General features: G+C 50.3%; 9 protein-coding genes across 9 annotated transcripts; 5 read left to right on the top strand and 4 right to left on the bottom strand.

The window, feature by feature from the left end:
- Positions 1 to 1,285: 1,285 nt before the first annotated feature.
- TRUGW13939_03300 (uncharacterized protein) lies at positions 1,286 to 3,279 on the top strand (the record flags this gene model as incomplete). Its single annotated transcript, XM_035486485.1, has 4 exons — positions 1,286 to 1,671; positions 1,739 to 2,115; positions 2,165 to 2,441; positions 2,502 to 3,279. The coding sequence occupies 4 exons, from the start codon at positions 1,286 to 1,288 to the stop codon at positions 3,277 to 3,279; spliced, it is 1,818 nt and encodes a 605-aa protein (XP_035342378.1).
- A 193-nt stretch (positions 3,280 to 3,472) lies between these two features.
- TRUGW13939_03299 (uncharacterized protein) lies at positions 3,473 to 3,963 on the bottom strand (the record flags this gene model as incomplete). The annotated part of the gene is made up of 2 exons (XM_035486484.1): positions 3,473 to 3,827; positions 3,878 to 3,963. The coding sequence occupies 2 exons, from the start codon at positions 3,961 to 3,963 to the stop codon at positions 3,473 to 3,475; spliced, it is 441 nt and encodes a 146-aa protein (XP_035342377.1).
- Positions 3,964 to 4,528: 565 nt separating this feature from the next.
- Positions 4,529 to 5,390, top strand: TRUGW13939_03298 (uncharacterized protein; the record flags this gene model as incomplete). Its single annotated transcript, XM_035486483.1, has 4 exons — positions 4,529 to 4,703; positions 4,772 to 4,976; positions 5,046 to 5,254; positions 5,308 to 5,390. The coding sequence occupies 4 exons, from the start codon at positions 4,529 to 4,531 to the stop codon at positions 5,388 to 5,390; spliced, it is 672 nt and encodes a 223-aa protein (XP_035342376.1).
- A 543-nt stretch (positions 5,391 to 5,933) lies between these two features.
- On the bottom strand, positions 5,934 to 7,573 carry TRUGW13939_03297 (uncharacterized protein; the record flags this gene model as incomplete). The annotated part of the gene is made up of 5 exons (XM_035486482.1): positions 5,934 to 6,153; positions 6,224 to 6,412; positions 6,472 to 6,900; positions 6,967 to 7,039; positions 7,096 to 7,573. 5 exons carry the CDS (start codon positions 7,571 to 7,573, stop codon positions 5,934 to 5,936), a joined length of 1,389 nt encoding a protein of 462 aa, XP_035342375.1.
- A 1,304-nt stretch (positions 7,574 to 8,877) lies between these two features.
- TRUGW13939_03296 (uncharacterized protein) lies at positions 8,878 to 10,032 on the top strand (the record flags this gene model as incomplete). The annotated part of the gene is made up of 3 exons (XM_035486481.1): positions 8,878 to 9,151; positions 9,226 to 9,886; positions 9,978 to 10,032. The coding sequence occupies 3 exons, from the start codon at positions 8,878 to 8,880 to the stop codon at positions 10,030 to 10,032; spliced, it is 990 nt and encodes a 329-aa protein (XP_035342374.1).
- A 644-nt stretch (positions 10,033 to 10,676) lies between these two features.
- TRUGW13939_03295 (uncharacterized protein) lies at positions 10,677 to 17,938 on the bottom strand (the record flags this gene model as incomplete). Its single annotated transcript, XM_035486480.1, has 7 exons — positions 10,677 to 11,065; positions 11,393 to 14,474; positions 14,973 to 15,217; positions 15,392 to 15,884; positions 16,141 to 16,923; positions 16,983 to 17,533; positions 17,584 to 17,938. Coding segments are annotated over 7 exons (5,898 nt in total), but the record flags the coding sequence as incomplete, so codon positions are not given.
- A 619-nt stretch (positions 17,939 to 18,557) lies between these two features.
- On the top strand, positions 18,558 to 19,844 carry TRUGW13939_03294 (uncharacterized protein; the record flags this gene model as incomplete). The annotated part of the gene is made up of 1 exon (XM_035486479.1): positions 18,558 to 19,844. One exon carries the CDS (start codon positions 18,558 to 18,560, stop codon positions 19,842 to 19,844), a length of 1,287 nt encoding a protein of 428 aa, XP_035342372.1.
- Positions 19,845 to 20,468: 624 nt separating this feature from the next.
- Positions 20,469 to 21,923, bottom strand: TRUGW13939_03293 (uncharacterized protein; the record flags this gene model as incomplete). Its single annotated transcript, XM_035486478.1, has 1 exon — positions 20,469 to 21,923. The coding sequence occupies one exon, from the start codon at positions 21,921 to 21,923 to the stop codon at positions 20,469 to 20,471; it is 1,455 nt and encodes a 484-aa protein (XP_035342371.1).
- A 1,821-nt stretch (positions 21,924 to 23,744) lies between these two features.
- TRUGW13939_03292 (uncharacterized protein) lies at positions 23,745 to 25,779 on the top strand (the record flags this gene model as incomplete). The annotated part of the gene is made up of 3 exons (XM_035486477.1): positions 23,745 to 23,767; positions 23,962 to 24,097; positions 24,547 to 25,779. The coding sequence occupies 3 exons, from the start codon at positions 23,745 to 23,747 to the stop codon at positions 25,777 to 25,779; spliced, it is 1,392 nt and encodes a 463-aa protein (XP_035342370.1).
- Positions 25,780 to 26,676: the final 897 nt, after the last annotated feature.

Here is a 26,676-nt window from a genome sequence, read left to right as displayed (position 1 = left end):
CCACTTCTACCATGTCGCAGACAACGTGCGGATGACGAGGAGAACCAGCACCACACAGTGGACCCGGCCAAGGACAATGGGGATTAGGGTGTCTGTTTTATCGCCAGCGGATACACCAACCAGCCTCAACAGCTCTCGAATTAGTCGGCATACAGTCAGGGTTAGAATATTCGATTGCAGGCGTTGTATTACTTGGGAAAGGATACTACCGACTCGTGCCTTGGTCTGTGCAAGAAGTTGACTGTATTAATACAGTCAACTGGCTGTATTTTTAGCATGTGCACATTGTCTATTGGGAAGCCTTTATAGAAGCCACAGGATAGACTTGCCCCAGACGGTAAACCATTACTGTGGCCGTTAAAAGATATAATCATTTTTTCTCCTGTCTGTACTCTAGATTGTTCTCATATAAATACAGAGTACTTGATTGAATAAGTTTAGAATATTCAGCCTCGGCACGCAGCGTAGTCCGAAGCCAGAGGATGCCGAGTCGGGCAACTTTCCGAGCTGATTAGATCTAGGGCGCGGCCAAGCCCTGCGAACGGCAAACCGGCACAGCCCAACATGTTATTGAAGGATTTGCGCTTTGCAGATATAATTCAACTACTTTGGCAGTTGGAATGGGCAGGTAACTCATGGTACACAAACAACCTGGATGATTGTTTAGTATACTTGACTAAATGCAATTCCGCAGTGGAGAACTCGGGAGTCGGCACATGGCGAGGGCCCGTGCTTGTAGATATGTACTGCATGCATATTATTATTGCAAGGAAGATTTACTGCAGCTGCACAGCCAGTCACGCCAAGACTGACAGCAACATCAGCAATAATACTAATAATAATGGCATCAGCCTAATAATGATGCACCTATAGTTCTATGCCGGCCAATTGCCCGCAGCCAACATGTGGTATCCGCATCTGGCCAAGCCCGGTCCACACTTGACTGCGAGCGGAGTCTGCCAGTGGGGTTTTTCCAGTGGTATGCCTTTTTTTTCTCTCTCCTCTTTGTTCGTTCTTTCTCTGTTTCTATTTGTTTCCCTTCCTGTTTCTATTATTTCGTTGTCTTGGCTTGGCTTGGCTTAGCTGTTTCTGCGTATCTGCTGTATTGTCATATTGACCACGGAATTGTTTCCATACGTGGAAATGTCCATTTAATGCAACCTAACAAAGGATCTGCTGTGTTGTTTGGCGGTCAGAATTTCAGAAGCGACGTCTCTTGTCTACCCTCTAGTTTCGAGCTGTTCTTTGCAGTCTCTTCTTAAACCAATTCAAGAAAAAAAAAAGAATGCCTTCTTCCAATACAGAAAAACCGGTCCACGACCACAACCAAAGTCCGTCCGTTTCGACAGACGACTACGAAAGCGAAGTCGAAATCGAGCCGATCCAGAGTCGACGACAGCAGCAGCAGCAGCAGCAACAACAACACCATCGCCACCACGAATATCCCGAAGTCATCGGGACTGGCGATGGCCTGTTGACTCCCCAGATCTCTCGACTCTCGCAGACGAATTCCCTCGCGCGCAAGACGACGTCTATTGGCACAACGGGCACGACCGATCCCAATTTCGAGGTCGATTGGACTGATGAAAATGACCCGGAGAATCCGTGGAATTGGCCGTTGCCGTACAAGGCAATGTGCATTTCTTTTTTGTCGTGGAATACACTCGTCATGTAAGTTTGCTAGCACTGACTGTATTACCTGCACGTATTAGTAGTATACTAACTGCCAAAAAAAAAGCGTCCTCTTCTCAACAAGTTACACTTCCGGCACAGAACAAATCGCCAGCGAATTCAACATCTCCGAAACCATCGTCACCCTAGGCTTGACTTTTTACCTCATCGGCCTGGCGGCAGGATCCGTCGTCATGGCTCCGCTGAGCGAGATATACGGCCGAAAGCCCGTGTCGGTTATCAGTCTGGTCGTTTTCAACATCATGATCATCCCATGCGCCGTCACGCATTCGATTGCCGTGCTGATTGTCTTTCGTTTCATTGGCGCTTTTGCGGGAAGCGTGATGATTAGCAGCGCTCCGGGGATGGTGGCCGATCTCGTTCCTCACAAGAACCGTGCGTTGGCGTTTTCGATTTGGAGTTTGGGTCCAATCAACGGTCCAGGTATATACTCTCTTTCTCTCTTTGATCTTGCTGTACTAATTCGGCGCAGTTCTTGGTCCCATCATTGGCGGCTTCGTATCTCAATATCTCGGCTGGAGATGGTCATGCTGGATCAGCCTGATGCTCGGCGCAGTAGCCCTCGTGTTTTCTTGCATCATGAAGGAAACATATGCACCCGTTTTATTGCGTAAAAAGGCTGCACGTATGCGCAAAGAGACGGACGACTCGAGATGGTGGTGTCGGTACGACTATAAAGTTGCGCTGAAGGAAACTATGAAAACGAACCTGGGACGGCCATTTGTTATGGCTGCTCTAGAGCCTATCTGGTATGTTTTTTTTCCCCTCCCCCCCCTTTTTGTGGTGCAAAATACTGAATTTTGTGACAGTATATTCTGGAATCTGTACATCGGGGTCGTGTATGGAATTCTCTACCTTTGCTTCACTTCATACCCGATTGTATTCCGCGGCATTAGAGGTTGGAGTCTGGGAATTTCTGGCCTGGCATTTCTTGGAATTGGTCTGGGAGCAGTGCTGACTATCGCCTGTGAGCCTCTGCTACGACGAATGATCCAGAGCCATCCAAAGGACCCAGAGACCGGCGAGGTACACCCGGAAGCCATGGTCTCCGCCGTCTGCCTCGGCTCCATCCTGATCCCGACTGGCGAGCTCTGGTTTGCCTGGACATGCGCACCAGCGACAATCCCCTGGGCCGTCCCCATGGTCGCAGGAATTTTCTTTGGCGCAGGAAACACGGCCGTGTTTATCTATGCTTCCAACTATCTCACCCACAGCTACGGAATCTTTGCTGCATCTGCGCTCGCGGGCAACTCCGTTATTCGCAGTGTTCTGGGTGGTATCATGCCACTAGTGGGCACGTACATGTACAACAATCTGGGCCCCAACTGGGCCGGCACGTTGCTGGGTCTGCTTGAAGTCGCGTGTATCCCGATCCCGTTTATCTTTTGGAAATACGGACATATAATCCGGCAAAAGAGTACCTTTATTCGCATGATGCAGGAAGATCAGAGGAGGCTGAATGGGAAGAAGAAAATCAGGGCTTTGAATGATGAGGCCCAAGCGGCGGCGGAAGCTGATAATAAAGATGGGGTTAATATTTTTGCATCGGGTGTTAAGAGCGATGATATTGAAAAGGGCCAGGCTTGAAGAAAGGCTTATGAAAATAATGTAGTGTCGAATTTTTTCTTTTCTTCTTCTTTTTTCATTGGCTGGTGTTATGGTGTCTTTTTAAGAGAAGGCGCATGGAATGTTGACTCATCACTCTGCTTCTTGATATCTTCTTCTTTTTCATATGGAAGCTTCTCCCAATTTCTTTTTTTTTTGGCTAGCCTTGAATAAATCAAAAAGGCCGAGCGACGCTGCGGTCGATTTCTTGCACGTCGCAGACAGTCTGCTCGTACTCGCCAATACGGATAGCACCGGCATTGATAATCATTGTTGCCTCGACATAGACTTGCCCTTGCAGACTGGCATGTGCTTCTGGTCTCACGTAGCCAAAAACATTGAGCCACGCGCCGACTTCGAGGTCATCGGCCTTGATTGCATTGAGTACATGGTAAATATCCACTAGCACTGTTGTTGTTGTTGTTGTTGTTGTATTATCGTCATCATTGGTGGTGGGTTTTGTCGATGATGGAGAGCGTCGTTTATGCTCAACACCTAGTCTACCACTTTTGACGTCGTAGTGAGTCACGCTTTAGAAATATTAACAGACTGAATTCAAATTTCACTTGTAAAGACATACCATCCAATGAACCGGACTTTGGAATGATGAGGAACAGTTCGGAGTTCAGAAATAAAGACGAGACGAGTCGGAGGCGGTCCGTTCATTATTCTAGTACATGCATTTTTCCGCCTTGGCCTTAATATTAAGGCAGGCGTATCGCGACGTATATAATCATATCGACGAAAAGAATGGTTTTAATGCAAGGTAAATCGGATTATGGATATAGACGCCGCACGTGACGCGCGCGCTCCGATAGGCGGCTAGCGGCGGGAAGGCAAAGATGTCATACGGGCACGGGGGCAGGAGGGGAAATAACTTACCCAGCTTATCTCGACTGCCTACGACCCTAGTTCCATCAACAACTAAACCGCGAAACACGACTTCTTTTTTCTTTTACCGACCGCCCGCTCGTACTCTAGAATATCCCGACAACTTCGTATTACCTTCGTCTTTCGACTCGGTTCTTCTGTTTGGTTACCGCCAGGTTTGTTCTCTCTGCGCGATATCAACCAACCACACCACCACACCCCCCCTCATCGATCCCCGACATCGCACGACAACACGAACCGTTTTAAAAGCGGGGTTGGGGTCGCGATTTATTTCATACAAGCTCCGAAAACAAACCTATAATTTCCCATACTTGTGTTATTCTGCGGACGTCCGTCGAAAATGTGGTCGTGGTTCGGTGGCCAGTCCGCGCAGAAGCGCAAAGAGGCACCAAAGGAAGCCATCCTGGGGCTGCGAGGGCAGCTGGAGATGCTGCAAAAGAGACAGACACATTTGGAGTCACAAATAGAAGATCAAGAGTCTATTGCCAGGAAGAATGTCACATCGAATAAGAACGGTGCGTGCACTTTTTCAACAAAAATGGATAATGTATTGAGAAAGAAAAAAACTGACATTTCTTGACAGTCGCCAAGGCCGCCCTCAGACGAAAGAAAATGCACGAGAAGAACCTCGAGCAGACCCAGAATCAGATTATCCAACTTGAGCAACATGTCTATTCTATCGAGGCAGCCAACATCAACCAGGAAACCCTGGGTGCCATGGACCAAGCCGGCAAGGCCATGCAGCGCATGCACGATGGTCTCACAATGGACAAGGTCGATAGCATGATGTACGTTTTGAAAAAAAAAAACCCCCCTTCTTAAAATTGTTAAAAAAAGAGGTCGCTAACAAATCTTAGGGACAAATTACGGGAACAGCAACAACTGGCCGACGAAATCTCAAGCGTCATCCAAAACAACCATTTCGGCGAACAGCCCGACGAGGAAGAACTGGAAGCCGACCTGGAAGAACTCGAGCAGGAGGCCATGGATGCACAAATGCTCAAGACTGGCACCGTGCCCGTCGCCGATCAGCTCGACCGGCTACCTGCCGCTGCGAATGGCGAGAGTAAGTTTTTCATATCAAAAACAAAATTATTTTATTCTAACACTTTTTAAAAGTCAAAGGCAAAGCCAAACAAACAGAGGGAGAAGACGAGGAGGCCGAGCTGGAGAAACTACGCGCCGAAATGGCCATGTCATAGGACGATATCGCTGTAGTATTCGTCGCTCTTGTCATGTCATGTCATCGTCATTGGTCAACGAGTTTCTTTCTTTTCTTCTTCTTTTCTTTTTGGTTCAAGAGCAAGAAACCCAATTGTACTGCGTGCCTTTATAACTTTCCATTCAGTATTGAAACATGGCGTATAATTTTTCCAGAATCTCTTTTTTTCTTTCTTGTTATCAGACATTAATTGGCGTCTTGAGGGGTGGAATCGAGTTGAATACAATATTACTTACGAATAGATGTGCACTTGACGCTGAGAGTAACAACTAATGGACAGCGTCATTTCCATCTACACTCTCTCCTGTAATTTACTTAGTCACTGTAAAGCGCCAGGCCTTCCTGTGTCTGACTCTAAAAGTTAGCTTCTGTTGAGCTGATCTATAATATAACCGTCGCCCAAAATGGTCTCTTGTCTAGGCTTACCTTGGTCATTCTTTAGAATGCTGGTGTCTCTGTCCATCTATCTCTCGTCATATTGCTTAATATGATGATGTATTAGATTAATTTACTTTCCCGGTAGTCAGACCACCATTCGATATGTTCGTAGTCTATCTATAACGGGAGATGCAATATCAAGGCAAAGCTCAGCAACAAGCCAACTCTTTGATAAATCACCCAGCGCGTTTATACATATTTCAAGCTGTATACGATGAGCAGCGGCATCGACATCGTCCTCATCATTCATCGGGTGCAGGATTTCATTGGCGTGCACAATCATCGCTACACAAGCGCTGTAAACACTAGGATTATGTACGAGCAATGTCAGTGAAAAGTTGGAAGGCCCCGAGGGAATAGAGTTATTGTACTAACGTGAAACAAGGGACAAAGTTGATTTGTCCAAATGCTCGCAGTTTCGCAAGAATACAACTAATCATGGACGCGTCTGTCGTTGCTCTGCGAAGGCCAAAGTGCTGCTCTGTCCTGCTGCCTACATCGCGAGCAAGAATAGCCGATGTACCCTTGTGAGTAGGAACAATGTAAAGAAGACACAGGACAGCGCTAGAAAAATAAGTTGGTTAAGCTTATTATGTTATAGTATGGGGGGGGGAAGGTCATACTAGTAGTATAGTTGCAATATCGACGACCAGATATCTTGGTTCGCCGGCTCCCAACGAAGATCTGCCGGCAACTCATCGTACCAGCTGTGAAGCCTGTGTTCAAATTCTAATTTGTGCTTTAGACGCAGGGAGGAAGAAGAAGAGGGAGTCAAAGTAGTCTTTGAAAATAGCTGTCGCTGCTGAAGAATCTCCCCAACCAAGCGGCTAAGCTTGATGTATTGCAGGAAATAGCGAACGGTAACATCCTCACGAGAATGAGGGAGCTCTTCAAAGTCATCCGCAGTAACCTCTTCAATATCTGTATCGCTCTCGCGGATTGTGAACGGCCTGCCTCGTGAGAGGGCCAGAGTGCGCTCACGGCAGAAAAGCGTCCACCAGATACGCTTCCTGAGGCGCTTTTCGTGACCAGGCAACCCGGAATTCTTCATGCTATTTTCCGACGTATTCATTAGCATTCATATATTTATTCCCTCCGGATGGCTTGCGATGTCCAACCTTCGATGCATCCCCAAGCCTCGAGCGACAGTAATGGCGACTTGCGTCCAGTGGAATGAATTATCCATAATACCTTGACGAAACACATCAGAAAAACGACGACACGGAATACAGTTTCAACTCGCTTACCCTCTGGGCCTTCCCAGTACCAGCCCAGTAATGTGAGAGCCTGTACCACGCAGACCTTGTCAGATTCATACTCGGCATCGTATAGCGCTTTTGCGCGTTGATAAAACAGACTCGACAATCGTTGAGTTGACCCGTCTCCATCCCTGATACATGGATGACTGCATACTCTGCAGCCTGCCAACAAAACGGCGTTGACCAAGAGATGGGAAAAGGTACGTTGTTCGCTATGTGATGAGAAGAAACTTTGCATGAACTCGCCACGGTTAAGAATCGGTACTGTTGGAGCGATATAGGCAAAGTATGCCTCAAGCAAGATATGGCATAGCCATTGAAGCGGAAGCACAAACGCACCCTGGTTGCTGAGAATATCGTATTCGGGATTGCTTAGTGGCATGGCCGGCTTTGAGCTCCAAATTGAAAACCCCTGCTGCTGAAGACCATCGAGGGTCTCAAGGGGTCCGTTGCATAGTCTGATCATTTGAGGCATTTCTTGGGAGTTTCGGACACTAAAGACATTTGAACTATATACAGCGTGTGAGCAATATGCGGTCCAGAGTAGATAAATAGCTTACGAATGCTTGTTCTCTACAGCCCTGCCACGCTTCTCCCCCCAGCCAATGCTGCAGTGAGCCAAACCGGCTTCGCAGTTTGAGCACGGCACACGGTCTGCAACATCACAACGGACCTTATAGCTTGTCAGCGTACTCACATATTATATGAAGCAAAGTGATATAATACGGCTGACCTTTCGAGACCGACACCCCTAGCCCGAGAATCGCTAGTTAGCACTCCACAACAGTCCTCGAGTTTGTACCACTGTTTTTCATACCAGACATGCTATTCTTCCCCTCGGCTTCCGCGTATACCTATGCCGTCACTCAAAGTTAGTGCAATTATCCGTGCAAAAGACGTCTATACGGAAACTACGTTTCCATCTCAAGGGACGCCCCGTGAGCTTCCCAGCGGTGAGACACCCTCTGGAGTCGCTCATTGGTGGCACCGTTCGTGTGGACAAGGGCAAAGCAATGCTCCATTCCGGGGGCTGGCGTATTGGAAGAAGTATAAAGGTGTAAGCGAAGAAGTAGAACGGCAATTCGGAAGAGGAAAAGGGACAGGAAGAGGCTTATACCAACAATATATGTCAGCGTGACTGGTCACTTGCGCAGATCCAGGCGGGTCTTGCTCGGTTTATCTTCTTTAGGTTTAGATTGGTAGATTTCTGATCTGTCGTTTTTGGCCAATAGTAAGATGTACATATAGGGCTAACAACCTTAAGACCCGGAGAAGCGGGCGGGGATAAATCATTAACGGGGCGGGAATATGGGGTAAACTTCCCGACATTGCCCAACGAGGCAAGTCCAGGGCTACTCGCTTCACCTTTGTCTCTCTCTTTTGAACTGAGCTAAGATTTGGCGTCTCTTCCTCTACATTCACCAAAAACGAACCCCACGAACTGTGCTGGTCTTGGTTCCGCTAGTATCCCCTCAGCTCGTTCCCATTCCCCCGCACCTGTCAGATCCCCCAGATATTATGCGAATGTCAAAGCGTCGTTCTTGGAAAATGATCGTATTCTTGACACCTACCGAGGTTTGGCATATACATGTACCATATCACATGCCATCTCAGTGATGCAACCGTAGAATGAAGTGGTAGCCAACTCTATAAAAGGAACGTGATCATCCTTCGCCTAGACTTTAGAATAAGCACATTCATTCTGCATTGGGTTTGTGATACTTCTTACAGCCGGGGACAACGCAGGTTACCATGGCGTCTATATTCTACATGATCTTGCTGTGCTCCTTGCTGCTAGTACCGTCTTTAGCAGCCCCTCTAGCAACCACCCCAGACTTCTTCTCCGTCAAAGGTGATCCTCCATACAATGCTTCTACGGCGGACATGCAAAACTCCTTGGTCTGCCCCAACGGCATCCCCACTGCAAACGAAAACCCGGTTCTCCTAGTACACGGCACAGGAAGCACCGGAGACGAGAGCTGGGGCTTGGGATATGTGCCAGCCCTCCTCAAAGCCGGGTACAAGGCATGCTACCTGAATCTGCGTAAATCAGTCCCCGTGCTTTCGTTTCACTGCATTTCTTTTTTATTATTACCTTGCTAACATCCTCCAATCTAGCTAACCGCTCCATGAACGACGCCCAGATAAGCTCCGCATATGTGGCATACAACCTGCACCACCTGTCCTCCCTCGCAGGTGCCCCCGTTGCAGCCATTGGCCATTCCCAAGGCAGCCCAAACATCCAATGGGCTCTGCGTTTCTTCCCTTCAACACGAGACCCCGCCGTGACACGGTCCTTTGTAGCCCTAAGCCCGGACTTTTCCGGCGTCGGCTTCGACGGTCTCACCGAACTTTGTGATATCGTCTCCGGTGTGCCCATTTGTGCTCCGAGTCTCTGGCAGCAGGCAAAGGGGAGTAACTACATGGCTGCCCTATCGGGGGGAACACACGGTATCGACCAGGCCTATGTGCCCACGACAGTAGTATGGTCCGTGACAGATGAGGTAGTAGTTCCATCGTTTGAAAACAGTCGGCTATCCGGGGCCTCAATCATCTCAGCGCAGGATCTCTGTCCCGCGCGGATCGTCGGACATTTGCTTATGACTCACGACGCCGCAGGGTTTGCCATTGCGTTGGATGCCCTGGAGCATGGAGGACAGGCGGACGTGGCGAGGATTGATCGTGCAAAGGTTTGTTTGGAGCTTCTTGCGCCTGGTATGGACCCGACGCTGGCGTCGCTTACGGAGGCCGGGCTTAATGATATTATCAAGGGGATTTTGTGAGTTTTTTTTTTTTTTTTTTTCCCTCCCTCTTTTTTGGAATATTCAGTTGATTTTGCGGTTTTTAACTGATACTGCTTTTTTTATTAGACTTGGCGGAAACAAGTCGACTCAGGAGCCGGCCTTGATGCAGTATGCTGTATAAGTTGTAGTTCGTGATGGCTTTATATGTGAATATTCAAAAATTTTAAATAAACTATTCCCATTTTCATTATTTTTTTGTCTAGTCCGTACTTTTGAATTGAATATCTCCTGTTCAATTCTAGAGATATCCATACAATCAGTTCAAAAAAAAAACTGATTTGAATAACCACCCGAGACCTGAAACTCTACCGTCCGTCAACTCCATGGGAGTAAGACCGGGAGTATCAAAAGAAAAGAAGAGGCTTTGAAAAGAAATAAAAAAAAGAGACAAAAAGGAATGATAATAGCTGAAAAAACGGCCTCATGGGGCTCATTGGATATCATCAAAACATGACTAACAAGATATAGGCAGAAAAAAAAATGTCTACCTAAAAAAAATAATGCATCAAAAGCAAATAACAAGAAGCTGTCTTCTTCTCGTCTCAACAATTGTATGTCGTATTTGCAGAGCGTGGGGCATGGCTTCAAATCAAAAGCAAAAAAGAACAAAAAAAAAATACCAACGCTAACGCCTTTTTGTGATGCCTCCTTAATATCCAGTCATAAATCGTGTCCAAAACATTATCCATCCTTCGTACCATTAACCTTCTTGAAGTCGCATTAACCTCTTGAAGTCGTCCAAAAAAAAATCGTGGTCGTAACAGCTCAGGAAGTATTGCTACCCCTCAACCCTTCGATGAGATTCAACAAAGCATCGAGCAAAACAGCTTCATCCTTCGGCTCTCCATCTGGAAACGAACTCTCCTTTGCATGGCCCCAGGCCCGAGCACGTGCGCTCTTTAGGACTTCTCGGATGTAATCCTTGTCGTCGTAATCTTCCATCAGCACAGCTTCAAAGTCATCAATAGCTTTGTTTGCCCGCTCCAAAAATGAGGCAGATGATTCCGGTTCTTCGGCCTGGTTCATTGGTCGTTGGTGGTTAGAAGCCGGTGGTGGACCAGATGGCATCGGGTTGGCGTTCGGATTTTGATACGTTTGCTGCTGATTGTGCATGGGCTGCGGTCCTTGCTGTGGTAAAGGCGGCGGTTGCTGGGCTTGTTGCGGAGGAGTATGATGTACTTGATTATTTTGAAGGGGGTATGGTGATGGTGATGGATTCGGGGGAGAAAAGGAAGGATAGTGCTGGTGTTGCTGAGGCTGCGGAGGTTGTTGTTGTTGATGATGAATCGGTTGGTGAGACTGCTGCGGTTGCGGTTGCTGATCTTGTCGAGGCGGAGGTATCGATTCGGACGACCTTTGTTGTTGCATCCCTTGCTGTTGCGGTTGCGGTTGTTGTGACTGTTGAAGTTGAACGATTTCTGAAGGTAATGGACATGGATATGGAGAAACATAACTTGAAGACCCGGGTTGAGAAAACGAACCAGGAAGGTTGGTACTTCGTAAGGGAGCTGGCAAGGAAGATTGGGGTGGGGGTGCAGCAGCAGGAGGAGGGGGAGCAGGGGCAGCAACAGGAGCAGGGGCAGGGGCAGGGGGAGGAGGTGGTGGCCTGTAGGTATTTGGCTGAGGCACTGGAGGAGGGGGAGGCGCGTTGTAATGAGTTGGGGTCATTGACGAAAACTGGAACTGTTGCTGATTGGGAACACCTTGGTTGGCGTAATGGTTGTTTGTCGGCGGCACATAATGTTGGTGAGAGGGCGGTTGAGAGAGGTGGGTTGACGGAGGTGGTGGTGAAGGTCTTCTCTTCTTTTCCTTTTCTACTGATGCACCAGCCCGAAGCTGCCACGACCAGCCTTTGCCGTCACGTTCTGCATGTTCGAAAAGTTGCCTATTGCCGTTCAAGTTGTGACGAACACTCGACGTCCACCCTTCGGTTTCGCACTTGAACCTGAAATACGGGTATTTCAGCTTGAGAGCACGGTAGATTTGTTTTAGGGTCATTGGAGCACGAGCTTCCGTCAGGGCATCAAAAATGAGAACAGCGTAGTTGTAAGGAGGCTTTGCCAATTGGTCCTGCGTGTAGGAAGATTCCGGGGGGTAGTCTGGAGACGGAGATCTGGACGGCTTGCGTTTCTTAGGGGGTGGCTTGGGATATTCCACGACCTGCTCGGGAGGTAGTGGTTCGCCTCCTTCAATAGAATCAATAGGCACGTCGATAAATGTTCCATCGGGTTGTTTGCGCTTGGTGAACTTTCTTTTCTCCGGCTGCTTTATCGCAGAAGGAGGCTCTTCGACCGAATCCTCCTTGCGTGGCTTAGGAGGCTTAATTCGGTTCGACGGCGGCGGAGTCACACCACCGTTAGCCTCACGTTTAGCAGCCAGTTTCTGCTCTCGAGCAATCTCGGCACGTTCCCGTTTCGACATGATGCCATCCTTTGGAGGACGGCCAGGTCCTCGACGTCTTGGTTGGGCCTCAGAGTTTCCATCAACTGATGTTGCCGTAGGTGGGTTGGGAGAATCCCCGGTGTTTTTGGTCTTCAGGATCAGTTTGGTGATCCTAGACTGCTGCGCCTCATCTGCACTGTCAAGATCAGATAGATCCATTGCATCTATCTCACCAGTCATGTCATTGTCGGCGTCTATCAAAAGAGTGCCGTCCTCTTCCATCAAAGTATCTTCCACTCGATCAGCTCCTGTCTCCCCAATTGGCACATCAGGTAGGAGGAATCGGATCCGGACCCCTCCTATTTGAATATAATCTCCACTGTGCAAGGGTCTGACTTGTCCGGGGGCAAGCCAATCAGCACCAATAAAGGCGCCATTTCGACCCATGACCTCCATTTCGAAAAGACTCTTGTCAAAGTTGTACGAAATCTTGACATGTTTCCGGGAAATACCCTTATGTCCAGCGGCCATGCCATCCGTAGTTGCGGGAGGGTGGATAGGAATGGTCGGACAGGCATCAGGTGAAGGTAGCAGGGCCAGCGCATCAACCGGTTTGGCATCACCGCCGCCGTCGTGTAATGACTGCATAGCAAGGGCGTTGTAGTCTGTATGGTTTGCCTGCAGCTGCGCAGGAGTTGCAAGTGCAGATTCCGGCTGGGATGACAGTGATGATCTGCGGCTTTTCTGATTCATATGAGGTAAATCCGGGTCAAAGCCCATAATACCGCCTCGATCGCTCACAACACTCCCCATGTATGCGCTGCCGTCTCTTTTGACTCGGTTGGGGGTGTGGGATGTATTACCACCGCTGGAGCTTTTGTTTTTAGGCGGCCTGCCCATGACCTGTCGGACTTGCATATCACGCTGGTGGGCTGCTCGCGCGGCGCGGACATCTCGACCCAGGACAAATGAATACGTATTGACGTAGAAATGGCCATCATCAAACTCCAGTTTTGCAAATGCCTGGATGCGCGGTTCAGAGCCGGCCATGGAAGCAGCAACTTCGTTGAATGGATTGGCATAGTCTGAAAGATCGGGAATTCCGGATACAGGAAGACCGGACATGTTGAGTTCATGGGCCAAAAAAGCGCTACCAAGCATATCGTGCTGATGCAGAGAGTCCAGGGCGTTCTTCATTCCGGCTCCGGGATCGAAGGGAGGGAAGAGCCCGTTGTGCTCGTGAGTAGACTTGGAGAGCGGATCCTCCATCACACCAGACACCATGTCGGGGATTCTTGTTGGGTCTTCTAGAAGATTAGCATCTGTATATTCTTCCAGGGCCGACTCGCCCGTTCCTTGCGCGGTACTATCCAGCGTCTCCTCCGCAACAGGACCGGCGGTACCATTCTGCACTTCGAGCATAGCATGAGGTTCAGCGGCAGCGGCAGCGGTAGCGGCTGCTGCTTCATTCTTAGAAGATTCGTCGTGAGGCGCAACGGGGGTCGATACATCCGTCAGAGGTTCCGGTAGGGGCGTCTGGGGAAGGTTGTCCGGCGTGGAAGGCGCCGCCGCCGCAGCAGGTTGTTGCGCATTGCCGAGTAATTGGGCGAGAAGCGAGGTGGCAGCGGATTGCTTATCCTGCGTCTGGCCTTTTCCAATGTCGTTGTTGTTGTTGTTGTTGTCGTCGTCGTCGTCGTCGTTGTCTTGCGGTTTCTTAATCTCGGATATCGGTGTTTCGGTCTCTGTCGCAGACTTGTCCGCCGGGGCGGTGACTTGCCCTTCTCCATTGGCAGGCGCCCATTCAGGGACGGATTCCTCCATCTTGACGTCCACCAGCAATTCATTCTGCACAGGATTCATAGGCGGCTGGTCGGAGACTTGGGCGTGCGGAGATGCGCCATGGTTGTTGTCGGCGGCACGATTCTTCTGCAAGGCATGATGATGGTGATGATGGCTCTCGGTATCAAGCGGCTGCTGCTCGAGGTCGATGCCAGGATCGGGAGGGCGATGGCCCACCGCTGGCGCCGTCATGGTCTGCAAAGACGACATGACACGCTGCTGCAGCTGGGGGGATTTCTCTCGAGGCCGTGACCTTGCAACAAGGGAAAATGGAGAGCAGAGCCCAGAGCGAGAGAGAAGCAAAGGCGGTGAGCGTGAGGCCATCTCAGATGCTCCAAAACGCTAACGAGATTGAAAGACCAAGAAAAGAAAAGACCCGCGCGCCCAGCCCAAAGCGCTGGCAAAAAGACCCCGCGTGAGTGGCTCAGGGCCGCCCGCCCGCCCCACTTGTTGTCGCCCTATTGCGCGCCGTGATTGGTCTACGAGGCCCTGGACCCACCTGCGTGACGGGCTGCTGCGGCCTGCCGTACACTGCCTGTTTGGGACTAGCGCGGCCTGTCCGAGTTTTTCTGGCCAGTCAAAAGCCGCACGCGCGAAAAAATCATCTTCAGTTACAACTACTACGCCCAAGCCAGTCAAGCCAGCTGCCCACTTGGTGGAGAATGATGAATCCTATTCCTGGGAACTGACGGAGTAGATATTATTATTTACTCTGAGAACCAGAACCTAATATAGAGGGCGGATTGATAGCAAATCTTCTTCAGTTCAGCATTCATACATATCTCATCAGTCTCTAACAACCAAATCACTGCGAATCACCCATTTCTCGCCGCTGCGCACCTGTTTCCCCTCGTGAAGCAGGCACTGCTCGCCGTGTCGGTGCAGCAGCGCCATGCCCACTTCGGGGGCTACGGATATGGGCGCCGATCCGTCGTCGGGATAGAAGACCGTTTCCCCTCCCTCTGTCGTAGTCAGGTAGAGAAGCAGCGTCCAGGTGGTGTGTGCTGGTTGGGGTTTGGATGTTGGTGATGATGGAGATGATGATGATTTGGGAGGGCTGAACTGGACTGTGTTGGATTCGTCGTCTGGATGCAGTCAGTATATGCGCCAACATTAATTAAAACATCACGGAATTGCTGCGGGGTAGGTATGAAGATTTTCGCCATGATGACTGAAATATAGTCCACTGTAGATTGAGGTATACACGCACTCGTAGAACAGGGAATTAAAAATAGAGAAAGAAAAAGAAAGAAACTCACAGTGCTGTGCAAAAAACTGCCCGGCCGTATACCGGTATATCCTAATATTCGAATTCAACCCCAACGGAGTCCCACCCCAAACACACCGGTTTGCTTTGTCTTCCCCCTCGTCCTCTACTAGATCGAGGCCCCGCCGCTCATTCACAATCTCCCTGAGCGCGGTACTATTCCAAAGCAGCTCGGCAAACCCCGCATCCTCAATCTGATACCGATCGTTGACGCGCACCGCCTCATACTTGGATTTGGGTTTTTGCGGCGTGGTCGTTAGTGAAATGGCCGCCGAGGAGAGGAATGCCACGTAGGCCTTGCACAGATTGGCAGTAAAGAAATTGCGGATTATGTAGATTTGGTCGGGCAGGATGGGTTCAATGTATAGATCGGAGGATGGGACCAATGGGCGGAGGGCTGGCCAGTTGGGAGAATTTGTTGCTGCAGTTGCTGTCGGTTGAGCTGAGGCTTTCTTTTTGGATTTTGCGGGGGACATCTTGGTTATCTTTATTCAAGTGGTGGGTTTATTTAGATGTGGAAGGGAGAGCAGTCCAAGTTGATGTGTTGTTGATGGGAAGCCGGCATGATTGGCGGCCGGGCAGCCAGTCACGATACATCCAAGCCCTAACGAGTTAATTCGATGTTGCTCTAACACGGCATTTATATGCAAAGTGGTATTAATATTAAGTATTCAAATATTAATTATACCTCAAATAAACTATATTTACAAGTTTTCTTCCCATAGACTAGAGCTGACTGACTACCACAGTCACCCGCACCCCTTTACTATCCTTGGGCCCGAACGGCGCAAAATAATCGTGCAGGATACTAACATCTCGCGCCGTCGTCTCAAACAAGTCAAAATCAAAGCGCAGAAAAAGGTTACCCGCCATCAGGGTGAGTTCCTCCTTGGCAAGCTCGACGCCCAAGCAAGCCCGCGCACCGCGGCCAAAGGGCGCGTACGCCTTCTCCATCTGCCGAAGGTGATCTGGGCTGCTTTCTATCCATCGCTCTGGGATAAAGGAGTGAGGGTTTGGGAAGATAGTATTGTCTATATGCATGTCGCGGATGGACATTGATACGGCCGTGTTGGGTGGGAGGATGTATGTCTTTCCGGACGGTGTTGTGTAGGACATGGGCGCAACAGGGTTGACTCGAGGAAGTCGACCGACGACTCCGATCGCCAGACGAAGCGCCTCCTTGATGCAGGATTGGAGATAGGATAGCTTATCCAAGACCTTGAACTCGAGCAGCCCAGAGCTTTCACGACCAAGGGCAGCAGCAGCAGTATTGAGTTCCGCTTTCAGCTTCTGGAGAATCGCCGGGTTTGACAGGAGGTGAAAGGTCAATGTCGAAAGTGTGTTACCCGTAGTTTCAGTGCCAGCCCCAAGTAAGGCTTGAGTCTCTGCCATCATCCGCGGCAGTGTCTTTTCTTCCGGACCGAGGAGTTCAGATTGATAAATAGCGTCTAGCACGGTTGGCGACGCCTTTTTCGGCGGGATACCCTTGGTCTCGATGACCGTCTTTGCTTGGGTGAGCAAGGCCTTATATTTTGGAAACGTCAGTTTTTATGCTCCTTTTACGCAGTAGTTTAATATCTTACAGCTTGGTTATCCAACACAGCAACCTGGGCGCCTGTCGGATCCATTGCAGAGAGCAGCCACCGAGGAATTGCACCAAACAGCGGAAAAACAATCGGAATATGGCGATGCCAAAGCATAATCTCCGAAAAGTCACGCAGCACCTGATTAAAAGCCGCGGAAAAGTCCGGCGTACTCAAAAAGTCGCGGGTGTGCGGGGCGGCATAGTCGGATATGACATCTGTCGCATAGCAGCGAAATGCGTGCGAGATGGGGATCACGATTTTTTTTTTTTCAGCATGGTACTCTTCTTGGATTCGGTCTAGCAGCTTCTGCACTCTTGCCAGCACTTTTGGCTCGAGTCGCGAGACGTTGGCGCTCGAGAAGAATCTGGCCATGGCGCCGCGGCGCAGGCGATGCAGTTCCCATGGGCCTGTGCCCACGGTGCCTCGATTGTCGCCAAAGGCGCGGTAGTACCATGCATCTTTGTCGAGTTTGTTGTTGGAATAGAGAGTGTCCCAGTACGCGGGGTCCTTGATGTGGACTTCCCACGGATTGATGCGCACGATAGGGCCTGCTAGTTGTTAGTCTGTATACAAACTAGAAGAAAGAAAAAAGAAATACCATATTCCCGGTGCATCTGCTCAATCTTAAACATGTAATGGCCCTTCCGGGGACAATCCCAGTAGAACTCATACCAAGCAGTAGCAGCAGCCAATCTGGGGCCTGGAATTGCAGCCAGTGGGCTGAAAAACAGGCGATACAGAGCCAACAAGCCCAGCCACGCGACAGCTGCAGCTAGGAGGCTCAAACAGCCCCAGACCAGCGATGCTGATCCGTCGGGAATGAGATCCTTCACGTCAGGGGGCTGCTGCACATGCAGCTGCTCCATGGCGGGTGCGACGCTATCCAAATTAGTTATTATTCCAGGCCGATTGGTAATTTGGTACGAAGTTTTGTGGGCAAGAAGTGAGAGCGAGCTAAAGCCGAACCCAAAAATTGGGCGAATTTTTGGGAAAACCGGGGAGCAAACCAGGGTATTAATAGCAATTGCAATATGTGATTTTATGATTACTACTCAAGTAACTAAAGTACTAAGTAAGCACGTCCCGTTCTCAGGCTTTGGCCCTCCCCGTGGCGCTCTCGCTAACTTTTGTGACTTGTCACCCACGCGCGTGATAAGTCCCAGAGCTGATTGGCGTCTGGCTCGAAATGAATTTGGAATATCGTTCACCGAAGTCGGCTGGAAAAGCCTGCTTGGCCGGTGATGGTGTTGCGCGTTGACATTCCGAGTCAGTCAGTGATCTATAAACTATAAATCCGCCGTTCCCCGCGAGGGGATGATGTAGGAGTAAATAAATGAATGATACGGTGATTCATTTAGTTTCCTGTCGATTTTTTTCGGCCTGTACCATCGTGCATGCTACTACATGCCCAGAGTCTATAGTTGCATGACTAGTTTGCGACTCACTCCCACATGGTTTTCCCCGGAGTGTCTGTTGACCCACGATACTGTACCGAGTACATACAGACTGCAACAACATTGCATCGAGAGAACGGTGTGTGTGTGTGTGTGTTGAAATTGCGAAATAGCCACCATGGACGAAAACGAGCATTCATCGACCTGGCAAACTCAAGCCAGAAATGAGGCAGGCGCCGACGACGCCCAGATGGCCGACACTATAGTCACCACCATCGACCCTCAAAGCCAACAACAGCAAAATCCCACTGATATCGAACAACAACAACAACAACATGAACACGACGAGTCCAGGTCCGTCGCCCAGGATAGCAGCGTCGACCTGGCCGACACACTGCCCCCCAGCGACTACTACTACCACCGCGCCGACGACGACGACGCCGACTCTGCGCTGGGAGACGACGACCGCGCAAGCTCAACCAGATCACTGACCGAAAGCGTCTTCAACTACGAATACGAAAACGGACGACGCTACCACGCTTTCCGCGCGGGCGCATACCCCCTGCCCAACGACGAGCTGGAGCAAAGCCGAATGGACATGCAGCATCACATCTACCTACTCATGCTAGGCGGCGAGCTGTACCGCGCACCACTCGATGCCGCCCATCTCAGACGCGCCCTAGACGTTGGCTGTGGGACGGGTCTGTGGGCGATTGACTTTGCAGATATGCATCCAGACACGCACGTCACAGCGACCGATCTCTCCTCGATCCAGCCCAGCTGGGTGCCGCCAAACCTGCACTTTGAAATCGACGATGCCGAGGGCGGAGACTGGATGTTTAGCGAACCCTTTGACTATATCCACATCCGCAGCATGGCGGGGAGCATTGGGAACTGGCCACAGCTGCTGCAGCGGGCGTACGACAACCTGGAACCCGGTGGGTGGATCGAGCTGGCCGAGTTTGAGACGTGGGCGTCAACAGACGACAACAGCCTGCCGCTCGACTCGGCCTATCACGAATACCAGGTGCGGCTGGGCGAGGCGGCCGCCGTGTTTGGGAAGGAGATGAACGTGGCGCCGCAAATCCGCGGTCTTGTTTGTGATGCTGGGTTTGAGAATGTCAAGGAGGATATCTGGAAATGCCCGCTGTCGCCGTGGCCGCAGGACCCGCGCCTTAAAGAGCTCGCCACGTATATGAATCTGCAGATGATGGAGTCGATTGAGCCGTATTCGCTGGCTTTGTTTTCGAGAGTGCTCAAGTGGGATAACAACCGGATTCAGTCCTTGTTGGCGTATGTTCGGCAGGACCTGCGCAATCTGAACTATCACATGTACTCGAAGATGTGTGTTTCACCAACCGCTTTCATTCAAAAGTCTTATGACGAGAGTATGCTAATCCTTTTTGCAGGCACTGCGTATATGCCCAGAAACCATATGCCCCCAAGTGAGATTGGCGACAAATGAATACGAAACATTTTCTCCCTACTGTCAAACCAGTGGCCCAAACTCTCAACAGTAAAGTCTTGAGCGAGTCAAAACCGACGCCACGTCGAGACAACGTCTCAGGCCGCTATCTACACGATTCATTACGAATGATGACTGGGATCGGATATGATCTTGAAGAGATCCTCCCTTTACGAAGCTTGTTGCTGGTACAGATAAACACCATGTATATGTACTTGTATAATACGAAATCAGCACAACGGACAACATAATACAGAACTGTCCGCATGTACGAAAGAAGAAATAGAACTTTAACAGCAGTAAACATATATATATAAATAGATTGCATTTTATTCACCACTTTCTTATTAAATAACTGGCAAATAAATAAATAATAAAAGGCATGATATTGAAAACGGACAAAACGAGACTTTTGTCTCTAGGAGATTTATATCCTATACATTTCAATTGGCCAAATCACAAACTTTGAATGGTTCGCTGCTGATTTCTTTCCTTCAGCAACAAACCCCAACAATTTGAAAACGTGCTCCGAAGATAAACGTAAAAAGAATAAAAAAGTGAAAAAAAAAAGAGGGCAACAAGAAAAAAAAAAAACCATAAGACAGAAAAATATTTGCTATTGGATTATGAAGATGGCGCTTTCGCAAGAGGATCTACATCATATTCGGTTCTTCTCATGATCTGCTCCACGGGGCCCAGCAGTCTCTTGAAGCCATCGCGGCCCAGCCGGGCGACCTTGACGTCTGTCTTTGCCACCACACTCGCAGCCCGCGGCTTGTCGTCCAGCAAGGCCAGCTCACCGAAATAATCTCCTCGAGAATAAGCCTTGACGGCACCGTCTGCGCCGCTCTTGAACGCCTCGGCCTCGCCAATTTCGAGCAAGTAGAAAGAATCGCCGGGGTCGCCTTCGCGAATAATCGTTTCCCCGGTTGGGTATTTGATGGTGTCCAACGCATCGGCAATCTTGGATCGCTCGTAGGGCTTCAAGGAAGCCAGCAGCGGCACTTCTTCCAAAAACGCTTCGTACATGCGCCGTCGTTGAAAGGCAGAGTCCATCAGAATGCGCCGAAAGGTAATGCGGTCCAGAGCCCATAATGTCGACTTGGGCTCGAGCGAGATAATCGTCGCGGCACGCGGCGCGTTGTACATCAAAGCGAGCTCGCCAAAGGAACCACCGGGGCCGATACTGCCCACCTGGTTGCCCAGTCCGTCAGGGCCCGACTGGGCCGAACCCGAAGGGTTGATAAAGACACCAAACGTGCCGTCTTCGACAATGTAAAAGTAATCACCGGCATCACCTTGCGTGATCACCTTGATATCCTTGGCCGGGATCGGCTTTTCGACAAGAGCATCCAGCACAGTCTTGAGATGTTCATCGTCCAAGTGCGAGAAGAGAAAGTTCCCACTCACAGCATGTTTCAACCTCCCGACTTGCTCTTCTGACTTGGGATGGAACGGCGGAGACCAGCTCTCGGAGCCTGACGATGTGGGATTCAAAGACTCTGCCGACACCGATGTCCGCCGACCCATCGCATAGTTGTTTGGCAGTCCCTGACTGGCGCCTCCAGTGGGAGGAAAGCCGCCACCGGGAGAAGCATTCGGATCGCCTCCTCCGCCGGGTCCGCGATCTGTGTTTTGAAAGGGAGAGCCAAATGTGTTACTGTTGTCTTCGGGCGCAGCTCCGAAGCCGCCGCCGCCGGAGAAGAGGCTCCGCGAGGGGGCCCCGGTTGGATGGTTGGCGTGTACATTTCGATAGTTTGGGTTTGTGGGTGACGCCACGTCGAATTCGTCCTCTTCTGTAATCTTTGCAAACGGAGAGGCGGTGTTGGACGAGAAAGGGTTTGTGCCCGGGAAGTTGGAATTGGAGGCCATGGTGGCGGCCGGCGGAGCCTCGTGGTCGGCAGGGTCCCGGGGATTCTGCTTCTTCCGACTCTGGCTGCTGGAAGCGAGGAGGACAGACCGCTGGAAGAGGACGGCGTCGGGCGACTGGTGTTGGTGCTGGTGCTGGTGCTGGCGGGCTTGCTCGCTGAGGGACGGGATCTCGGTTTGATGGGCGAGGGGTAAGCAGTCCAGGGACATTTGTCGCTAGACAACAAAAAAAAGCACCGATGTTGGGGTCACAGACACGGCAGCGCGAGGGGGGGAGGAGAAAGCAGCAGGCGTCTGGGGTAATTTAGAAAGACAAGGGGACAGACGAAGGCACAGACGGTTGGAGTGATCTGCAGGATGAGGCGGGCAGGTGGGGGTTGGACGGCGCGTGTAGTAGAAGAGGGGGAAACGACGGCTTTTGTGCGTGGGTGCGAGGGTTGCAGACCGCAGGCTTGCAGGTTTGCCAGCGTGCTGCAGCTTCTGAAGAGGGTGATGCAGCTGTCGACGAGCAAGAGGAGGCGTGGAGGGTTGTCGGGGGATGTGAAAGAGAGTGGGCGAGGTGGTTGTGAGTCGGATTAAGGTGAAGCGCAATTGCGGGGCAGCCCATGAATGAATAATGAATCAATCGATCAATCACCAGGCAACTCCAGCTTGCAGCTGTGATTAACCATCTGCTCCGCCTTTGCTTTCTTCAACAGCGTCTTGCAGGATCATGCAGCAGCGTGTCTAGACCGATAAATACCGCATACATTCTGCACAGGGGGGGTTGCTGCAGATGTATCATGCATCCCCGGCCAAGCCGGATGATGTCGCCGGCCACAAAGACTGTAGGAATACGTTTGGATATCGCGATGCTAAGCTACGGACTACACAGTATGACGCTATGAGGATACAAGGGAGACATGGCTTCCTGCAAGCTCCCTCTACAGGCTGATTAGCCCGACCAGTCTGAACAGCCCTTTCTGGGCAACTCCTCCACGACCCCGTTGCAGCTCGAACTGTATACACATCGATGGAAAGGAGTCGGTCGGTCGCGTGCGCCGACAGCACGAGATACACCTACATGTGGCAGTTAGTGCCCGGGGGGCGAGAGCATGCTTTCGGGGCGTATGCATGGAAGAATCTCCGAAGCTCTTCTAGAAGAAAGCTGCCCTGAAGCTGATTGCACTGCGCGGCCAGTATCCACGGTTACTGTCCATTGTCAACGGTCGAGAAGCTGACCGACTGGTTCGGCGGAAATCGATGGGGGAGGTCAGACGTCGATGATCGGCCTGGACTGCTGTCGATTGGTCGGGGAGTTGCCGTTTGCAACGAGAATCATCCAACCTGGTGGCGGGGCGCAAGTCGAGGTGTCATCGTTCTTTTTTTTCCTTTCTGGATGATCCACCGGGGATTGTGCGATGTGAGTGGTGGTGGTGAAGCTGTACAGACAAGAGACGAAAAGACGAAAGAGAGAAAGAAAGAAAGAAAGAAAAGAGCAGTTACGTCAGAGGGCCCAAGCTCCTAGCAGCAGGGTCACATGACCCGACAGTCTGTAGACTGTAGGCTGTGGTCTTCACAGTGCCGATCTAGATGGGAGCAGGCAATAAATGAATACGCCAGCAGCTCTATATTATGAAACAATCGTCGTATGCCCTGCAATGCTGCATTGTGGTGATAGCGATAGAGACACTACTAGATGCGTGCGGGTGCGTGGCATTACCCCGCCGAGCGGTGAGTCTACTGTCTTGTCCGTGCGGCCCGCCGGTTCGCTTGCGTCGAAGTCTCCCAGTACCTTGAAAATCTAGCTGCTTCTGTTGGATAACCTCGTTATCTACCTCTTTTGTCCTTTTGTGTGCTAGAGGACCCCTACTTTTTTTGGTTGTTTTCTTATTCCTTGGATACCCGTCGAGCTTTCGAATAATCTAGCGGTGACTTGCATTTGCTTTGCGGTTCGTTGCGTTTCGTTGCGTGACACCCGACCAGCTTTCCAGCAAACGAAAAAGCTTGTCCTCCGGCTTCAACAAGCATTATCCAGATACCAGTATAACAATGGCCAGCTTTGTATTTCAATGGTACGCATATCCGCCCTCTTCCTACGCCTTAGCGAGCTCAAACGCTTCGGCGTTGGTACGTGCCGACGACGTTGGACAATGGCGGTTTAATCGCCAATCTGTCGCAATAGTCTGCCGGCCTTTCTTTCTAACCGATACCGCTTAGCGATTTGCAATATTTGAGGGTCGTATGCTGACGAGAATGCCGACTGCAGGCCGTACAAAGCAGACGAGGTGTTTGTGACCGGCACCTTTGACGACTGGGGAAGGACGGTCCAGCTGGAGAAGAAGGGAGATATTTTTGAAAAGGAAGTTCAGCTGCCTGCCACAGCAGGGAAAATTGAATACAAGGTAGGCGAGAATGATTTATTATACTTGACCTGTTGCGTACTTGTTCGTTAGGTCTTCTTGCTTGCACTTTTTGAGTTTGCTAGCATACGAACGGCCTCTTTTCTAGCTGCGCCGCCAGGCATCCGTCATTATTGTCTTCCTCCTACCCCTCACTGTTCCTCTCAAGTGCCCCTCCCGGTAAACGCAAGGGGCCTGGTTGTTGGTATTATTCCTTGTCCCAAAGACGTGGTCCTGCGCCTTCGCGGGCATTTGCGGCGTCATAAAGCCTGTGACGTCACTTGCACCGCCTTGAGTCAAGGCTGTCGAGCACATCAGTCATCGTTCCCCCGCCGTGGTCTGACTTTTATTCTCCTTTCATAAAAAAGCTATTCCTACTTCCGTTTCTTTTTTATTTCTTCATTATCACCACCGTCCTCTACTCTCACGCTGACACTGAATCAACTATATAGTTCGTTGTTGACGGCGAGTGGGTCACTGATAAGAACGCCCGCGAAGAAAACGACGGGCATAACAATATCAACAACGTCCTGTTTCCCAAGGACCTGAAACAGGCAGACAAAAGCGCTTTCGACTCGATCACTGGAGGAAATACCGCTGCTGCAGTCATGGCCGGTGTTACTCCCGAAGCAACTACTGCCAGCCTGGCCGCCCAGGTCCCTAAGGAGAACACCGTCTCTCCTCCTGGAGGCTTCCCCGAGACGCCTGCAACCGAGGTTGACGAACTGGCTGTCAACCCGATCCCGGCCTCTCAGGGGATTGGCAATCCCATTGCCTTGAATCCAGGCGAGCCTGTTCCCCATCCCAGCACCCTGCACAACAACACCGTTGCGTCCACCGTCCGTACAGACAAAGAGGGCTACGAAGCAGATGCTAGCAACCCGGTGGTGCCTGGAAGTCAAGAGACCAACACAGCAGATGCTCTCTCTGTTCCTCCTGTGCCTCAGAACGGTCTAATCCCCGAGTCCAGCCTGCCCCAAAACCCCCCGGCTACATCCGACCCGGGAGTTACCATTCAGTCTGCCCACCCGAATGCGACCACTGCAGCTCTTGCTGGCCAAGTCCCTCTAGAGTCAAAAAGGAACGGAGAGCCTGTAGACGACGTTCCCGGCGTGGTAAAGCAATCTATTTCCCTGGCACATGACTCTCCCGAAGCCGCTGCGAATGCAGTTGCCGTGGAGGAGAAGGCAGCCGTGGAAAAAGAACTATACGATAAAGTCGCGACAACAGACGGGCCATCCACACTTCCCGCCGACCAGGTTCCTGCCGTTGTCAAGCAGTCACTGGATGAAGCCCACCAGGACCCGGAGGCCGCTGCCAACAGTATAGCAGTCGAGGAGAAGAAGCAGTTCGAAGAGGAATTGCAGAAAAAGATTTCAACCACCGACAAAGCCGGCGAACCTGCTCCCACAATTGCGGCTGCAGCGACAGCGACAGCACCTGGTGTTGCTGCTCTCAACAAGCCCATAGACTCGGCGAATATCTCGCCGCGAACCACCACACCCGTGGCGCACGGTACCCAGTCCCAAAACCAACCTACAGTCACGACCGGGGTTTCCGGTGGACCAACGGCAGAAACATCGCAGCCCGTTGGCAGCCCGACTCAGGAAAACAACACCAGAGACAAGAAGAAGAAAAGCCGGACCAGCGGATTCTTCCAGAAGCTCAAGGAGAAGCTCAAGTAGAGCATTTGACTTGGTCTGTGAGACATGTTGTGAACGAACTTACGAGATAGTGACGTCTTTTGTCGTGCGGTGTTTATAATTACAAACGATGCTATTATTCCCAGATTGCTTAAAAAAGGCGGCAGTATCTGTCTTACTGATACCAGTTCTCTCTTTTCCTCTTTTCCTCTTTTCCTCTTTTTTCCCCCTTTGCTTGTGATTATCTTGTTCCTCTATCTGATAATGATCTGCCATTAATTTGTAGCTAGCACTATCACCCGTCGAGTTGGTATCTTGAAGCCATTTGATTTAAGAAATGACGAATTAAAACAAAAAACTCCAAATATTATTATCCATCGAGTCTAAATATAGGACACTCTTCCCTCTCTCGAAAAGTTAAAATTTATATGAGATGTTCAAAACGGTATCACATTGCTGATTTTGCCGTTTATTTTGACGGGGAACGCTAGCACGCTGCAATTTTCAAATATTATTAGTCCAAGCATATTCAAGTGTTGGTAGAAATTGTTAGAAGGAAAGTACATACTCTTTTCCCGTTTTTGTTGCATTGCATCCACAGAAAATCGAGGCTGGCCAGCAAAAGACCTGTGTATGTCGTCAGTATTTTTTTTTTTCTCTTCTCGTGTATTTTGGATGAATATAGTTGAAATATAGATAAGACTATGGACGTACCCCAGCTACAACACACGTGACAAACCCTAGACGACAAATTAGCGGAATAACTCACAAGAGAAATGAAAAAAAAAAAGTACACACCCAACGTCGGACCAACGACCTTGCAATGGCACGGATTCTGATCAGTGCCGCATTGGAAGCAGATGGGGAAGATGGGTAGGAAGACCATCTTGGCTTTTTTTAAATTCAATTCAATTGACGTCGGAAGGGGAGAGAGAAAAA

Source organism: Talaromyces rugulosus, chromosome II (assembly GCF_013368755.1).
Source record: "Talaromyces rugulosus chromosome II, complete sequence".
In the NCBI taxonomy this organism is placed as follows: Eukaryota; Fungi; Ascomycota; class Eurotiomycetes; order Eurotiales; family Trichocomaceae; genus Talaromyces; species Talaromyces rugulosus.
Note: the sequence above shows the minus strand (reverse complement) of the source record. Positions and strands in the feature narration are given on the sequence as shown.